This window comes from Antedon mediterranea, chromosome 7, assembly GCF_964355755.1.
Source record: "Antedon mediterranea chromosome 7, ecAntMedi1.1, whole genome shotgun sequence".
In the NCBI taxonomy this organism is placed as follows: domain Eukaryota; kingdom Metazoa; phylum Echinodermata; class Crinoidea; order Comatulida; family Antedonidae; genus Antedon; species Antedon mediterranea.
In genome coordinates this window covers 22094003-22112788 of record NC_092676.1, presented here as the reverse complement: position 1 = coordinate 22112788, position 18786 = coordinate 22094003, and the positions used below count along the sequence as shown (strand labels likewise).

General features: G+C 33.5%; 1 protein-coding gene across 1 annotated transcript in view; it reads left to right on the top strand.

The window, feature by feature from the left end:
- Window positions 1-11464: 11464 nt before the first annotated feature.
- LOC140054318 (TBC1 domain family member 2B-like) overlaps window positions 11465-18786 on the top strand; it is a 29382-nt gene continuing 22060 nt past the window's right edge. The window contains exons 1-2 of the mRNA XM_072099258.1: window positions 11465-11777; window positions 14261-14343. Of these exons, the coding sequence (XP_071955359.1) occupies window positions 11496-11777; window positions 14261-14343 (365 nt within the window). The 5' untranslated portion in view covers window positions 11465-11495. The remainder of the gene's footprint in view (window positions 11778-14260; window positions 14344-18786) is intronic.

Below are 18786 nucleotides of genomic sequence, written 5' to 3'. Positions count from 1 at the left end.
GTTCTTTACGCCTCTGATGCATTTGTTTTTATTGTACCTTTTTAATAAATTATTATATGTTTAGGCCTAATCACACCCAATTTAATGAAACGGTCAGATTCCGATTTCAATTGAACGAAAGTAGTACTGTATTTATTATTCATTGATAAGCCAAGGGTTCCATGGCGTTAGCCGATATCTTGAGCATTTGACTCTTGTGTCAACCTGTAACACAAATCATTCTTGAAAATCTAAAGAAAGAACCTCACACGTCTTTTTTGTGAGTGATACACTATGGATATGCCCACGGAAATAATATGTGGACATTACAAACAATCATAGGCCTACAGTAACAAACATAACATGGCTAATAAGCATAACATTCAGACTTGCTTGTTTTCTAGTGGATTTTTATTTACTTTAGCATGTAGAATAAAACTAGTAACAGTGGCTATATTAATAATTATACTGATTATCCTTGATGTTATCGCGTCTAATAATAAAATATTTTGTTGTTGATAAGCCCAATTTTTCAGCCTTGATTTTACATTTTGAACGAAAGTATTTATTTGTTGATAAGCCCAATTTTGCAGTCTTAATAATGACCCTTCCACAGTGCATTTTACATGATATTGACCGAGGGTTTTTACGCCTCTATAGCCACTGATCAATACCATAATTAATGTACTTTTTTAAATGAATATTGAAATGTTTCAACATACCCAATTCAAAAAAACGGTCCGTTTTCGAGTTCAATCTTTTGATTAGAGAGGTTGGAGTTTCATTTTGAACGAAAGTATTTATTTGATTGATAAGCCAAATTTCTAGTCCTAATGATTTGAGATTCAACGGGTTTTGCTTTCAATTGTATAATAATATAATTATATATATATATATATAAATAAATATAATATTAAGTATAATTATGAATTCACCAACACTTTCATATGGCGCGCCAAGCTGTCATTTATTCAAGCAATAGAGATATCTTAGTTTTTAATAGAGATATCTTAGTTTTAAATAGAGATATCTTATTTAAGATATCTCTATTAAAAACTAAGATATCTCTATTAAAAACTAAGATATCTTAGTTTTAAATAGAGACATTACTGTCATAAATGTTGAAACCACTTATAAAACCTTTTTTTTAAAGAAAATATAATTGTGTTAGGAGAAGGCTAATTAACAAATAGATAATGTACAAACCTTTTTCTGGATTAATTAATGGAGCAGGCGTTCTGCTGCTGCTACCTAGACTGATTGTTCACCTTCTGACGATAATTGATTGGACCCCCCACGGCATCTGATAACCAACAAAAAATTTACGAGGACTGTTTCAATGATTTAATATCTGACGGCGTATTATTATAACATTGGCCTAGATTGACAGTCAAAGAAAGTCATTGTAAATACCTCCCTTTATGTTGACAGAGCCAAAATAAAGTTTTGACCATTATCGAATGATTATTTGACAGTGACTTATTATAATACCGGCCTGGTTGACAGCAAAAACGAAGTTATTATTTATTGATCAAGATTTTACAGATTTCCGTCTACATCTCAATAATACTGTATTATCAGCAAAGGCTTTCATATAGACTCTCTTCTCCCAGACGTTTTTTGGGTCCAGCAGCTACCTATAAATTATAGTCGAGTTTCCAAATTCACAAAACTGTCAGCCTTAGATACTAAAGCTACCGCTATGAAACAGCTTATTAATGAATGTGTCCTCCTGGGACATAGCTGGCTAGAGCCGCGGCGCGAAAAACAATTATCCTTAGTTACGCATATAGGCTATGGGGCATGGCCTTCTATCGTTTCATTTCGTGATCCCCTATCGGGGGGGAGAATAAAATTGCTATGACAATTATAACAAAAATATAGATAACCTTAAACTGGCCGGTCCCGCTTGTAAATTTTACGCGTCAACGAAATATGTTTGTTTTTATATGTATTTTATTGCGATATAGAAAATTTTTGTAGGTCAGTACAGGTCGCACAATTGACCAATCAAAAAATTTGTCTTTTAACTCATGGAGCTGTGCAACAGTAACTGTCCAATCAGATTCCCTTACACAGCGGGATACGGCTACTAGACGATTGTAAACAAACATGTGTTGTTCTTCTGGAGCGCGGAGCAGGAAGATGTCATCTTCTGATGATCAAAAACGTTGTTATTGACACAATACATCTAATTCTGGGACAATATTAACATTCACAGAAACCAAATGGAAAACTTTTTTAATGTGTACAAAAAGTTGGTGCAATCTAAGCGGCAATCAAAAGGAGTTTTGTAGCCGCAAATCCTTTTGAAAATATTGAGAGGAGCTTACCAATACTTGTTACCAATTCCTGGCGACGCTGGATGTCATAAAAAGATGCTATCAATATTTCACTGATTGTAGCAAACAAAGGCGAGCAGTAAAATATGAAATAGAGGATGTTAATTCATCCAACAATGAAGAAGGTAAATTCTATTTGTTTTAATGATAGGTCTAGCCTAGGCTAGCTAGGCCCAGTAATTAGTTCATATCATACTGCCTTGCTAAAAAAAGCCTAGCTAGGTAGGTTGGCGGTGGGTAGTCTACAAAGTTTATTTTTTTAATATGTATTAAGCCTACGTAGAGTAGGCTAGGCCTAGTATATAATTTTTTTTAAATATCTGGGCCAAAAAAAAAATGAACCCATAATTACAATATGAATTAGGCCTAGCTAGGGTGGCCCCAGTATTATTGTGTAGTGGACCTAGTTTGATGGTACCTCCATCTTGGGAAAAAACATTTGCATTTTATTATTCAATGTGGTAATGCATGCAAACCTTGGCAAGTAGCCTCAGGCAAGGACAGAATGGACCAACCTGATGCTTTATGTTGTTATTTGAGACATATTATTTGAATTCTTGTACTGCAATATTAAATAGTGTATAGATGATACTGAACTGATTATATTATTATATTTATTACACAAACATTTAGAATCATAAATATTAATTAGTATTCTTTTTTTTTACAGAAGAATTTCAAGGATTAGAGTCAACAGAAGAGTTACTAAACGAAGGAGAGTTCTGCGATCACATGTAGCAATTACACAAACTGCATAAAAAATGCTGAACGAAGTCGAAGAGTAGCCATCGGCTCACAAACAATTAAAATACCAAAAGCCGAACAGCAAATTCCAGAACAGTTGAAAACATTTTTATCTGCTAATCAAGTTCTTCTTTCAAATATGAAGCATGTGTGAAGCAGATCACCTCAAGGGAATAAATGTATTCATAACATCATCATTATTATGCAATTCTATTTCAGAATCAAATGGAAAAGTTTTAATCAAGAAGAGGCAGACACCAGAATGTTTCTGTATGCGAAGTATGCTGCACACCATGGTGGTAAAGATATTGTTACAATCAGCCCTGACACTGATGATGTTTTTATTATTGGATTGGCATTTTGCAAAAGTCTGCATGGCTCTCACCTATATTTCAATACTGGAAAAGATGCTAATCTCCGAACAATTCATCTGCAGGCTATTCAGGAACATATTGGAAATGATGTTTCAAATGCATTAATTAGACTACATTGCTTCACAGGATGCGATTCAGTCAGCGCTTTTTTTGGGAACGGTAAAGTGAAGGCAATGAAACTCGTAATGGAAAACTCTAATTTATGCATTCTTTTCATTGGGCAATTCTACCAGCAAACTTTCAGATAAATTACTTTGTGATCTAGAAACATTTGTATGTAGGCTGTACAGTATTGTCACAAGAACCAATCTGTCAATGAAGTAAGGTATGCAATGTTCTCAATGAATGCAAGAGCTGAAAATATGATGCCACACAATAAAGATACTGTATATAAACATATTCAGCATGCCAATTCTCAAGCTTCAATTCACAAAGCTAGTTTTATTCAACAACAAAATGCTCCATCTCCTGTTGGAAATGGGTGGAAGATGGCCGATAATAAACTCGTAATTGACTGGATGGAGAAGCAACCTGCTCTACACAGCATTCTCGAATTGTCATCCTGGTCATGTAAAAAGTCAAAATGCAATGAAGGGGTTGCAAATGAAAAATGCTGTGTATCCTTAGGATTCTCTTGTACAGAATTATGCTCGTGCAAAAACTGTAACAATCTTCTTCATACATCAGATGTTTGAAATTGATGGAGATGATAGCGATGATGAGGAAGAGTTTGAGCAGGAAGAACTTTTTAGTGTAGTTTAAGTGTAATTTATGGTTTACAAATGTTCATTTTACTTGGTCTACATGATTTTAATGTAATAGGCCTATAATATGTAAATTTATATTAAACTATTTTGTAACTTAACTATTTTGTAACGTAAAGGATGAACCATGAGAAAGTATAAATAAAGAACCCATGAGGTGATAAGCAATATTAAGACACAGGAGTATTATAAGAAACTTTCTACTTTGATGCTTACAATACATTAATATGCCTATAAAATGTAAATTTATATTAAACTATTTTGTAACTTAACTATTTTGTAACGTAATGGATGAACCATGAGATGATAAGCGATATTAAGACACAGGAGTATTATAAGAAACTTTCTACTTTGATGCTTACAATACATTAATATGCCTATTAGTATAAAATGTAAATTTATATTAAACTATTTTGTAACTTAACTATTTTGTAACATAACGGATGAACCATGAGAAAGTATAAAATAAAGAACCCATGAGATGATAAGCAATATTAAGAAACAGGAGTATTATAAGAAACTTTGCTGTAATAATTTCATTTATTTGTTACTAATTGATTATAATTCTATGTTATACATCTACAATGAAAACAATAATGCAACATTTGATTTATTACTAATTGATTATAATTCTATGTTATGCATCCAATGAAAACAAAAAGTTGCAATTATATAGGAGAGATAATATTAATAAATATTTTGTGACAGCATAGTCATGAATTATAAAGATTGAAAATGCATCTTCTTTTCAGTGTGCTTAAATAAATATTAATTAAGGTTTACTAACAGATACATTTCTTACAAGGACTACAATATTAATCTCAAAATTATGATAAAAATATTGCATGTTAAATGTGAAAGAAAGATACAGTATAAGTTATTCCAATGGAACGATTGTATTTTATCCAGTACTAACACTAACAGAAAATATACAAAATAGAGGGCGCTATTTCTATGTATTTCTTTATGTTGAGAAATTCGATTTTTTTACACCTAAAATTACACTTATTGCGTAACTTTTGAAAGCGGGACCGGCTGAATTTGTGTTAATCTAATTATTAACTATAAACTGTGTGAATATCTTCCTCCCCCCCGTTAGGAGATCACGAAATTCGTTTTCTAGGCCTCTTTTTGGCTCATGCCCCATAGCCTAATAGAAACAGGTTCTACTGTAAGATAACATAAATAATACATTTTGACATAACTTGACCCAACAAATGACCCTTTCACAAGGTCAGACATTTTCTGGGATTCAGTAGATAAGTAAATTTGGGAAAAGGTAGTAAAGCTATGTAATCTATTGTTTGTAGTCATGAAACCCCATATTAAAAATATTGTACTTAGTTACGTATAGAAACGTAACAGTTGCTACAATACACTATAGGTAAAATGTTGATGTCATTTGACCTCAATATGTAAAATTTTTTTTTTCATGAAACTCCATATTTAAATATCATTTGTTACCTTTATTCAGATTCGTCAAGACTTTCTTTCTGAGATTATTAGGATTCAGTATTTAAAGTAAATTTGGCAAAAAGTAGAAATGTAAAACTATGTAGAAAAAATGTTTTGTATTTATGAAAAACCCTTATTTTTTTGAAATTTTCGCATAGAAACAGTTACTATGGTAAAATGTTGACCTCAAAATGAATGAATTTACAAGGTCAAGTTTTTCATTAATGGAATGCAGTAGAAGTAAAATTGAGAAAAATTACAAATGCAATCAATTCTTTGTATTTATAAAAACGCCATTTTTTACGTTTTTTTAAAAATTACTTTCCTTAGTTACACATAGAAATGGTTGCTAGGGTAACACTATAGGTAAAATATGAAAATTGTTGAGAATGTTATGAACTATCTTGTAAATTTTGATCAAACATTAATAGTTGTAGTAAAGTGGGGACCTGTCCTGTTTTGCATGCTGACCCCTTTTGACCTCAAATGATCTATTTACAAGGTCAGATTTTTTGGGAGGTCTTTCTGTATCTCTTTACACAAAATAGATTAAAAAATTTATAAAAACCATTGACGCAATTATTTCCAAGTTTAACATTATTTTCCATCAACTAAATATTTCAATGCAAAATACTGTTTTTCTGGCAATTAATTGAAATAAACCTGGCAACACATTCTCCTATTTTATCTAAACTATTCGTATGACTCTAGTAGCATTATGACAAGCCACATATACATTTTATTATTGGATTAGCCATATTTAAATTGTGTTTCATGTGTTTTGTTTGTTGATACTTTGTTATATTTTTTGTATTTTTCGTATTTTCCTGGCAACACAAAACCTATGTACGAAATTTACCCCAGTGTTTTTTTCGTGATTATTGTTGACAAACCTATTGACTATCAAATTAAAAAACCTCATTGATTTAAAAACACCACTTTGGAAGTTATAGGTACGTTTATGAGGTATACTTTTATAAAAAAAATATTTTTTAAAAACACCCCTTTTTAAAATAATGGTATCAACCAAACTCCATTTTGTAATTTATTTTTTTTCTACATTAAATGGAACTCAATACATGTTGTTTACACTGCTATAAACAAAAACTGTATACTGTAAGTATTTTTGGTTAAAATAAGTATACAAGTTTGTACTTTTTCACTATAGAAAATCTGTGAAAAAATTGCACAAACAACAAAATTTGGATAATTGACCGTTGTCATGGCAACGGAGGCTAAAAATTAAAATGAATTTTGTAGATAGCCTATGCTTTTTATTGAAATGTCTATTCATGGTAAAAATTTGAGAGAAATCCATTTTTTTACATCTGCCACCAAATCTTTGATTTTTACAGACACCATGCTCTTAATTAATATTCATTCATTCATTCATCTTTTATTTCGGAAAAAAAAGAAGTAATTCTCCATAGCTCAATAACAAATTATACATAAACAACAAACCTACGCCACATAGTCACGTGGTTAAAAACAATATCTTCATCCATCTACCATGTAGATTGGATGAAAGAAAAGCAAATTCATAAATACATTTTGTGACAATATACATAAACAAAGCAATACACTTACAGATATTTCAATGCTGTCAAACCAGCAAATGTATTGGCTGGCAATGTACTTATTTGATTACCATCCACGTACCTCAAATAGAAAAAGAATGCACAGAATAAGCACACGGAGTAATTACAATATCAATAATTCTGTCTTTCTGTTTCCTCAAATGTTTAAATTATTTACATTAGTAATACTACATTATACTTTATACTGTATGGGTATAACTATTGAACTTAAAATGATGTCAATATATACTGAATGGTAAATCAAGATAATTTAAACATTCTAACTTTCATACACAGACAACAATTAATTAATAGATTGCAAGTATAACATAGATAAAAACTCTTACACTTGAATTTCATGGTAAAATAATACAATCTTTACATTTTCATTCTCATACAAAATTACTAAACAATAATTAAGAGATTTGTAAGCATGAACTAAAATATTATTTAATAGGCCTATTACTAATAATAAATACTATTAAAAAAAATAAGATTCCTTATAATTAATCTGAAAAAAAAATATTAAAATTCATTTATGCAGATGAATTTACACTAGTTTTTTTAAGTTCTATTTTCTATCTTATGGAAATATTAATTAATGATTTAACATAATAATATTACTGTAATTTTTTTAAATTGTTACTAATTTTATCTGACAAAATGAATAGCTTAATTTATTTATGCTGGATGAATTCACACTGGTTTTAAAGTTCTAATTTTACCCTATTTAATGTTTAATATAATATACTATTATTAACACCACATTATATATTATAAATTACTGTTGCGTGTGTGTCTGTTGTGGTCTTTCGTATTTAATTTACACACATGTGGATATGTTTAAATAAGATAAGATATTGGTAAAAATGTTGTCCCGTCATGATCCCGTCATGTACCTATGGTTCCGGCCGCGATGTTTCTTTTCGTACATGAAACATCACAAAATAAACATGAATATTCATTAGTCATATCAATAAGGTGTGACGTAAGAATTAATCTACAATTCACTAATGCAAACCCTTTCTGTCAAGCCGTCTGTGTTGTCGAATGGGGTTCGAATCCCATCAGTAAATTCTTTTTACTTTATAGTGAGAGAGATTATTTAAAGGGTTAGGTTGAGTTATATTTAGGAAGTACTTCGGCTATCTTTAACATAAGGGGTCTCCAAATTCTGTACGAAAAAAAATCGCGTTCTGGCCAGGCCGTTCTATACAGCGCCTGAGGGGTAACAAATATATCGTATTTTGTATTTATTGGTAAAGCATAACAATATACTGCATGGGTATGTCAGCTCTTGTACTTGAATGATGTCAAAATATATTATAAGATAGTTTTAACATTTTAATTCTCATACCAATCACTTGATTGACATCACCATTTTTGTTTCTGTTCCTTTATCAATTGAATTCTTAGATTTTGGTCTACAGAAATTATTCTGGATTGAGTTATTTACATGTATAAATGGTTATTTTACATTTTTGTTAATTAGGGGAGTTATGTTGGCTGGGTTTTATAGTCGTTATAGTTCTTGCTTTGGTGGACCTCCAGAATCGAGCTTATGGGAGAGGAAATGGTTCTTACTTACGCTCAAGAGCATTAAGATACAATTATTTATTATACTTATTCATCATATACTTAAAAAAATAATTTATTATCCCTCACTGGGAAAGTTATTTGTTCGTGATAGACAAATATTAATGTTAAAATACAAAAACAAAAACTACTACTTACAATATTTGTATAGGATTATCCTCATTGTACAATACAAGTTGTGTATGTATGGTAGTATTCCAATTATAACACCAAGTACTAGGAGGAGCGCCCCGATATCTCTCATAGTTACAAATGCAACCTTTTGGGCATACACTTGCTTCTGTTAAAACAAATATAATAATAAAAGTAAAGAAGTAAATATTAAAAAGTAAAATGTATATGTTATTTATTTATTGTTAAGCCTACGGTATAAAACATACAAAACCAGCCAGCAGCCAGTTTCTGAAAATTGGTACACAGAAACAAATACAGAAATAAAAACAAATACGGTGTGCAGTACAACAACGATAATGCTTTAAAACAATTACTTTCAATTGTATGTAATTGCTTTCAGCGTTACAGTAGGCCTACAATATGAAATGTGTGTGAATTTGATATAGATAGAACATGGAGGTATTTATTTTTACCTCCATGGATAGAATACACATTTTAGCACACATTAATTAATATCCAGTTTAGCGTTAAGCGTATATTGGAATTACAATTTAATTGTTTTATAAATACTGTATAATGTTTTCTATTGCACCTCGAGATTAAACTTATTTTTAACTACAATTATGGTATAGGACCTACAATGGACACGTTCAGTATTCGGGATAATAAAACTAGAATGGTATATTTTTCAAAAATATGTAATTTTTTTTTTAAAATACTCTCCAATTGCTTTCGTCCATTTTCTCAATTATCTCTTGTCATTATTGTTTTTATAACTCGTTGTCTTTTGAACGTAAATAAATGTTTTTGTAATTGAATAGGCCAACAGAGGCCCTGAGTCAATTAATAGTGACATCATTTATGTTATAAACTGAACAAGAGTCCTCGTGTAGCTACGTAATGTGTAAATAATAAAACAATAGGCTTCCTTAGCAAATAAAGAACTATTGTTTGCAGCGTTTGTTATAGGTGTGATATGTGAACATTCTGTGACATTGAAATGCAACGTTTAATTTAGAGAAATGACCAAGGAGGACGGACAGACACCTTCAATGTTTGACCAATATCATAAGCCAGCAACCTATACTTTATAGGCCCCTATATGTTATAAATGACACTTTATTTGAACGGTTTGAAAATAAAATAAGGTAAATCAATCTTACCATTCACGGAAACACAACAGCTGGAAAACAGCAATGGTACCAACAGCGTGAGGGTTTGAAAGATAGACATCTTCTTAAACAACTTATAACTTCCCGAGATCGGAGAGCGAAGTCGAGTTTATTTTATCTCCTCAGAATCAGCTCATGTATGGCGATTAATTTACATCTTGTTGTTTAAAGATTACTTTTAGCATTTCTAGTGAGTTTTAATAATTTAGGTAAATCATTTCAGCAGATATATCCAGGTTTTGCTGATGGAAGTCTTATGGTTCATGTTAATATTTAATTGTTATTTAGAAATACTATTAATATCCTATTGTACGTTTATAGAGGATACCATTAATAATTTATTTGAGTTTACATATTGTATAATAAGTTTATTAAGGCCTACTTAAATTATGATTTATTCATACCACCATGCTGGGACACGAACTTAAAACCATGAATCTATAATATAATTTATAGCTTAAACTCGTTTTATGTGTTTCTATATTGCTTGTGTTAATATTGGTATGTTTTTCAAAATAATAAAGATAGACAGTCTCACTACGATAGGCATACCGATACTATCTGCAAATCAGTAAACTTGATACTGTCTTTAGACTACAAATAGGTCTGCGTATAACATGTAGTCCTTGATTTTTTTAGCATTTCTAATTTAATTCAATTCAATTACTTCGGAGTCTCTTGTCCATAGAATATAATTACGTGTAAATTAACAAAAATAAACTGTAAGACTAATTATTTAAGAAGACGCTCAGGATCTCAAGATGTTATACCACCTGGAGAGCATCTTTTGACTCATATTATACAGATATTTCTTGCTTAGAGGTGGTGAATATAATATTTGATATCACCGACTGACTGAGGGAATGATATTATCTACTATCGACTTATACATTTTACATTTTAAAACCAATATGTGCACTGGTTATTTTTAAATAACATATAGTAATGATATAAAAAGAAAGATCGAAACGATCATGGCTTCCATCCCTCTTGTTATTTAATAATAATAATATCCTGGATTATATAGCGCCTAATGTTGTGAAACATCTAAGCGCTGAACATTGTTTCCCCAGACATTTTTTTAAAGTTTATGTTAAGACATTTTAATAATTACTAAGTCTTCACATGTTTTTGTGAAATTTCTTAATGGTTCAGTATTCAGTATTAATTATTATATCCCAAAATGAGGCAATTTTTTTTCTATTATGTAATGATTGATGCGATATCTATATCTATATCTATATCATGCATCGCATGCATGGGGGGACACAATAGATGAGGGCGGGCTTCAAAGTAGTGTTTACTTTTTTCTCCTGTTTCCTCTCTCGACTTTTTGTTGTATGTATGAAAAACAAAAACAAAACTTTGTAAAAAAGTAATGCACTGCTCGATGAATTCATGTTTCGAAGAAAACACGGAAGTTCCTACGGGACTTCTGATATCATTTGATGACACAATTCGACAGGAAGGTCAACCAAGTCGGCCGCCACCAAGTCATCAGCAGATAGTCAATGACCAGGCTACCTTCTCAACAACTGATAATTACAAGCTTTCCACTGCTTCTCCTAGGCCTACGAATATCCACCCTGCGGCTGAAACTAGGTCGACCACCGCAGCAGGCGAAAACACCACCATCCCCATCATGGAGGACCCTGCAGATGTGAGTAGCTAGGTAGGCGGGTAGGCCTAGGCCTGGCCTAACTAGGTACTGTAGTAGGTAGGCCTAATTATTAGAGAGTTCATTTCACATCTCCCTGGCCCTCTCCATGGCCTACTATTATATAAGCCTAGCCTAGGGCCTAAGCCAATTAATTAGGCCTAATTTAAAATTGAAAGCTACCCATCAGGCCTCGAGTCTATTTTTTATATATACAGTATATGTTTATAATTATCTGTTGTGTAGCCTATACTGTAATTATAGATACTAGATGGTACGCTCGCTTCGCTCGCGTACCATCTAGGTCGTACCCACAGATGGTTCTCGAATACATAATAATTTCAGCGTTAAAAAACTGACAATTTCAAATGTACAATAATGCAGGACAATAAGACACTGTGATTTATGTACTCAACTAAAATTAGCACCCTGGGAATTACTTCCGAAAGAGAAACTTGTCGCAAAATGAGACTAATTGTTTAAGTCAAATTTAAACAAACTTAATTTGTGTTTTGTATGTACAGTAACATTATGGTTGAGGTATGGGGAAGAGGATGGGTGCAAAGAGGAACAATTTTTAAATATATTCTTTATCCATTTAGTAACGAATTATTAATTGTTTTTTCATGTTTTACAAATAATATACCACTAAACACAGTAAAACATTGCGATGTAATTGAAACTTTCACCGTCCTAGTCGATTGAAATAGTACAGTACATGTAACGATACACTACGACGTATATATGTTTATATAATGTTAAACAATTTGTGAAAACCACCTCTCTATTCGGGGCAAATCATAAATTCGATTTAATCGTTAATAAATATTAAATTATCTAACTCAACTTAATTAGTAGGCCTAATGGTTTTCAATTGTTTCTAGAGCCAATTCATACTTAAGTTGGTTCCTACCCTACCCACCCGAAGTTGTTGTTGATCCTTCGTACCACCGTAGGCCTATCCTCTACTGGCTTTACAACGCTACTGATGCCAGTGAGGGAAGGGTGATGATGTGGGTGGTTCCCGGGGTGGTTTAACTGCAATAATAAAGATTTGTACATAATATACACCCGCGGCGACAGAAAACGCTATCTCATTATTATCCGTTAAAAAAAATCTATATCCAACCTCTGCAGCACAGATTGAAGAAAAAAATGGATCGAATTTCTGTTATGAGTATACAGCACTTGCCTTTACGACGCCTGAGGGAATAGACACTTGTGGAACAGAGATTGGAATGTTCCATTCATCGCAAATCAATACATTTGTATAAACGTATATTAAATCTATCAAAATAGTATTTTTTAAAGAAAATCGGCCTGTCTTCAACATTATGATGCTGTACTCGAGCTGTTCAACCGGTTTTCAGCCATTAAAAACAATTATCGTAGGAGGAGATAGGAAAATGCGAAGCATCCTCGTATTATCGTCTGTGGGTATTTTTCAAGACGGACTATCCATTAGACAGTGTATACCACGATCGAAAAACACCCCTATTTGGGGCAAATCGTTGAACCTAAATTCGTTTTAATCGTCAATAACTAATTATCGAACTCAATTTAATTAGTAAACAGGGTTACATCAGGTGGTTAAAATCAGTACCGAAAGTACGAACCAACTTTATATACCATCGAGTAAACATTCTAGAAATAACGCGCGATTTACCGAATTTTGCTCATTACGTAAATTTATATATAGATTTATAAATACATTGTTGGTGAAAAAAAAAAGAAAATCTAGGATTCATTTATTTCAACTAGGCCTAGAGTACCAGAAACAAAATAGTAAGTAGGCATAGGGCCTTTTAATTTAGGCCCATATAATAATCACATGTTCAACACAAATTTCTTCATGCACATGAAAGTTTTTCATCTTTGCGATGTAGAGACCCCAAAAAATAATTTTAGCATTTTTAGCAAGAATCAAACTTGCAACCACCATGGTCCATGACCACATCACTGGACCACTACGCTGACCAGCTTGTCAAATAAATCTATGTTTAACTTTGTAATTGTGAATATTATACATATTCATACACATTATTTTTTAAATTGAACTTTATAACGTAACAATAAAAATGGAAAGAATAAACTATTTATCACATGACACAATCTAAACTCTACATCCAACTATTTACACTAAAGTTAATCAATTTCTAACAACATTTCAATATTCTAACCATGGAGGTATCTATTTTATACCTCCATGTTCTAACCACTAAAGCCTGTCTTGGGCCATTCTATAGCAATACCGCTAGATAAACTTTCTTCATCAGTGCTTCTATGAATTATGTACTGCAGAAACGGTAGTTGATATTACATACCCAGTACCGATCATTCGGGAAATTACCTCATGTAACACTACAGGTAGGCAAATATCTTGCACAAGTCAAAGAGAGTTATTTTTTTTTTGGCATTGTATCAGATTATTAAGGGCTATAATGTGTTATGAATTTTCAATAAGGACTTCCTTTTCACATTTACAGAATGGTTCTGAGGATGTAAGACTGTGTGGTTTTCTTAGCAAACAAGGTGACAGAGGTTTGATAAGGACATTCAGGACACGATGGTAAGTTTAAATTGCAATACATTTTGTTCAAGCTTTTTTGATAATGATATTTATTGTAAAGTAAAAGAAGATCAAGGAAAAGTGAGAAGTGGAAGTTAATTCACTCAAACCACAGTTTTAGGTCATTCCTCCTATTCCTCTCTTTTCCCTTTTATTTCAAATTCTGTATACTACAGTACCACTGAAAAGGCACAGTATGAATCAAGTGGCTCTTCAACTCGGTATTTAATGTAAATTTAGAACAAATTTGTATTTATTTGTGCTCTTGGGAATAAGGCACAGTAACTTGTCTGAATGATGAAATATCAAGACGGACTAAATTCTGCTCTGTCTACACTTAGTCAGGGAGACTATGTAATCCCGTGGGATTTTTATGAATAGAAGATCCCACCTATTTAGATATGTTGAATACAATCCAAACAACAGGAAAAAACTTGTTGACAAAGTTGGAAGGGTGGCAGAGGCCCGCCATCTTGGATTTCAAAATGGCCACCATTGAAAGTTAACATGTTCATATCTTGGTAACCACAGACTGTAGAGACTTGTTTTTGGTCTCAAATTGTTCATAATATACAACTTCATATTAGCTCTAATGGAACATTTACCGCAAAAATGACCGTAAATACCAGTTCTGACCGTTGACCCTAATTGACCGGAATTGTTATATCTCCATAACTGGTGGACTTAGCGACTTGATTGTAGCCTCAAATTGTTCATAATATAAAACTTTATATCAGCTCTAATGGAACCTTTACCCAACAAAGTGACAAAAATTGCTATTTATGACCGTTGACCCTATTTGAATGGAAGTTTCATATCTCGATAACGGGTAGACATAGATACTTCATTTTGGTTTCAAAATGTTCATAACATACAACTTTCTATTTGCTCTAATGAAAACCTTTCAAAAATAATGACCGAAAATACAATTACTGACCTTTTACCCTAGTTGTCTGGATTTGTTCATCTCCATACCGTACTGTTGGCATAGTAACTTGATTTTATTTAGAGCATACACATTTCCAGTAGTTCTGTTGTTAATTGCCTTTTTAGTTATTTTGCTTCAAAAGTGTAAATAAATTATTTTATAGACTAAATTGTTACAGTATAAGTTCATCATCAGTGTCGTCCTCTTCAATGTTTTCATCATCATCCTCATCATCAGTGAGACTTGTCTGCTCTTGGTTGTCACATAATTCCTCATCGTCACAGCAACTGCAAAGGTCTGTGCAGTTTAAACCGTTTTTTTGCACTTGTATTGGTTGGTTGTGCATGGTGTTTTTGCACAGCGGCACTTCACTAGGTCGATAACACCCTGGGGAGCTGGAGGCAAAGATGTCATAACTGCTTTATAATGGCCATCTACAATATCCCAACCAAAATCTTGAGGCTCTGGTATAGTTGGATTAGCAATGACATCGTTGTTCCATATTATAGCCTGATAGTGTGCCCTTAAAATGGCAGGCCGCAATGCACCCAGCGTTGGAGGCAAACCCTCTGATTGTGCTTGTTTCTTCTTAAAAAGCCACCACCTAACATCAGCTACATTTGTTAATTCTGTGTTTCGTATATACTGTAGAGCTTACACACAAATGCTTCTATTGCAGCAAATGATTCTTCAGATAGTTCATTTGTTGTTCCTAATAATTTCAGGGCAGTAACAATACCACCAGTTGGATGTAGTTCCTCCAAAACATTCCAGAATGTAGTCTTTCCTTTCCCAGAAAATCTACCAGTAATATCTGCACCTGAGAAAGCATGCAGTCCTGGAAGGGCTGCTGCTTTGTACTCACCCAGTGTTCTGTGGATTGCGCCGATAGAAATTGTCCTGCGGGTTTTACCAATGCCGGTAACAAAGTTTGTATTTTGGCATATAATGGGGTATTGTCTGATGGCTAGTACAAGTACGTCAGTGTCAGGTGAGTATATATCTAGTGTGGTAGCACCATTTTGTTGTTGCATCAACGGAATGCAAAATGAGTTTGGTATCAGCTTCCTCCTGACTACTTGCAAGGTTTCTTCTTCCCTATGTGTAGCTTTCGCTTTGTTCCGCCAGGCAACTACAAGATGCTTTTTATTTTCCTCCGCATGGTCTAATATCTTTTCAGCTAAATACGTCGTAAGTTCATCTTTCATACCGATTGAAGTTGAATCTGTAATGTGGTAAGCTACAGCTTTATTGCCGCCTAGCCATCTCGCACGGGTTGAAGCTTTGAGTGATTCTCCTGTATCATATCGGTCAAACACCAAATCCTCATCATAGTTACCATACTTCTGCCAGTGCCGTTCAATGAAATGTTCTGATAGATCCAAGCAGGTTTCAATATTCTCAGGTTTACTTAGTGATTGCAGATCAGCCATAGCATCGACAATACATACTCGTTTACAGTTCCTGATGTTTTTTTCTGTTGAGTAATTTGTTTCGTGAGTGACTTCTATCGTTTTTGGTAGCTTTTCGAGAATCGTCATCAAGTCACTCTTCGACATTGTAGGAAACAGTGAACCATCTGCTGCGAATAAAGCTCTTGGGACAACAGAAAACTCATATGTACCGACGGCTTGTCTAAGGTCGATGTCCCTCGACTTGGATACAACTAGCAAACGAGCAAACAGCGCCTGGTCTTCCTTGTTGTCAATCTTAGTCTGGATTTTCATCCCACTTGAAGACCATATATGTAATTTCAGTTTCTTCATTGGAGCCCACAGGTTTTTTTCATTTGTGGTAATCCTCTCGGTCACAAATTTTGTAAAGCTTTCTTGTCCAATTTTTGTTCTGTTATTGACATCATGCTGGATGTGGGTGGGCATATGGCTTTAGTGATCAACTGATCACATTCGTCTGTGAACGGGTTTGTGAATTTGTTGATTGTTCCTGTCAGGTCCATTAAGTTTTTTGCTTGGAGATCTGTTTTAGCATTACTATTATCATGATGTCTTGATATTGATAAATGTCTACTTGGACGAAAAGTCATTGTCTCAGCTTCTTTAGCGAGGTGAGCGAGAGCAGGAGCCACTAGAAAAAACTTTGTGCGAGCAAAAGGGTTTAACGCAATACAAGTTAGCCCACCAAGTACTTTCATCATTCAATTTACTTGTTCAAATGTGTGATCTGGACCAACAGCACAAAATGGCAATGAATTTTTATTTACCACCCAGTTGCCATCGTTGAATTCTTTCCATATTTCTGGATCTGATGTTTCCAAATCTCTCATATCTGCCAGGTATACAGGGATTAACCGGGCGTAATTTAATTTGTCATGTGCAAAGAAATATGGTATAAATGTTTCGGTAGCTTCAAGATGAAGACTCCAATTGGCAGTTCGCACTGCTCGGATGTAGGTAAGCATTTCCAAAACCATCTGCATATATTTGCAAGTGGTCTGTTAGAAAAGCCTTCATCAAATTTACTCATCTGCCTCTCTTTACGTGTCGTCCATCAAGAATCTGCTTTACACAGTAGCTGATCCATATAAATCTGCTTCTGTCCAACACAAATCTAAACCACTGCAGTCCATAAAAGAACCTATGGACCGTAGTTCTGCCATTACTGTATGAAGCTCCCCTGGCCGGAGTATCATTTGGTTGCATCGCGAGCCATTTGAAGTTGCTTAGCAGGTTTTTATAAGCCCAAGTCTAAAGTGATTACAGTTTTGTGCTGTGCACCAATAACCTTTTCCGATATGCCTTGTGCTTGTTTTAATACAGTAAGCAGTGTTGACCATTCATGAGCTGGAGCAGCTATTAAGGGTGGTGTATTAACACTTGTGAGTGGCATTCCTTTGTTTACAAGGGAGTTATATGCAGACCATCTTAGCATGTGATTTGGTACATCTACTGAATCATTTTCGGATTGCAAGTCTAGCGGTTGATAATCGGCTATGTGAGTTGATAAAGCCTGTCCTAACAACCAAGTCATGTCATGCGTATAGCAGTAATACCTGGATGAAGTTCACTTAGGGTAAATGTTGAGTAAGTTGGTGTGGGCTTCTTAGGCATTTTACAAGGAAGTAGATCTGTGACTGTTGAGGGTAGCTCTTTTATTGTCTTATCTTGGGCTTCACCTGAGAGTTGTAAATTTGGAGTTACATCATCTAGTCTACGCCTCTGATATATTGCCATAGCTGTTCCATGAAGAGTGCGCTTTCCATTCAGAGTATTCTCTGCAAAGTCGACATTATCTACCGCAAAAAAGATGTGTCTTCCAGGAACAATATTTCAGGTATATAAACCATTGTTTACTTGCATTCTGTGCAAAACCTGGTTAGCTATTTGAGTTTCTACCTTTTGAATTCGTTCATAAGGCACTGAACAACCAAACCTATGAAGAAGGTTAAATAATAATCTTCTTTCCTCTAGTTGCATGTCTTACAGCAATACCAATGCCAAGCGCTGTTGGCATTTCACGACGACATCTTACTTCATCAGATTTGTGACTAACCTGAC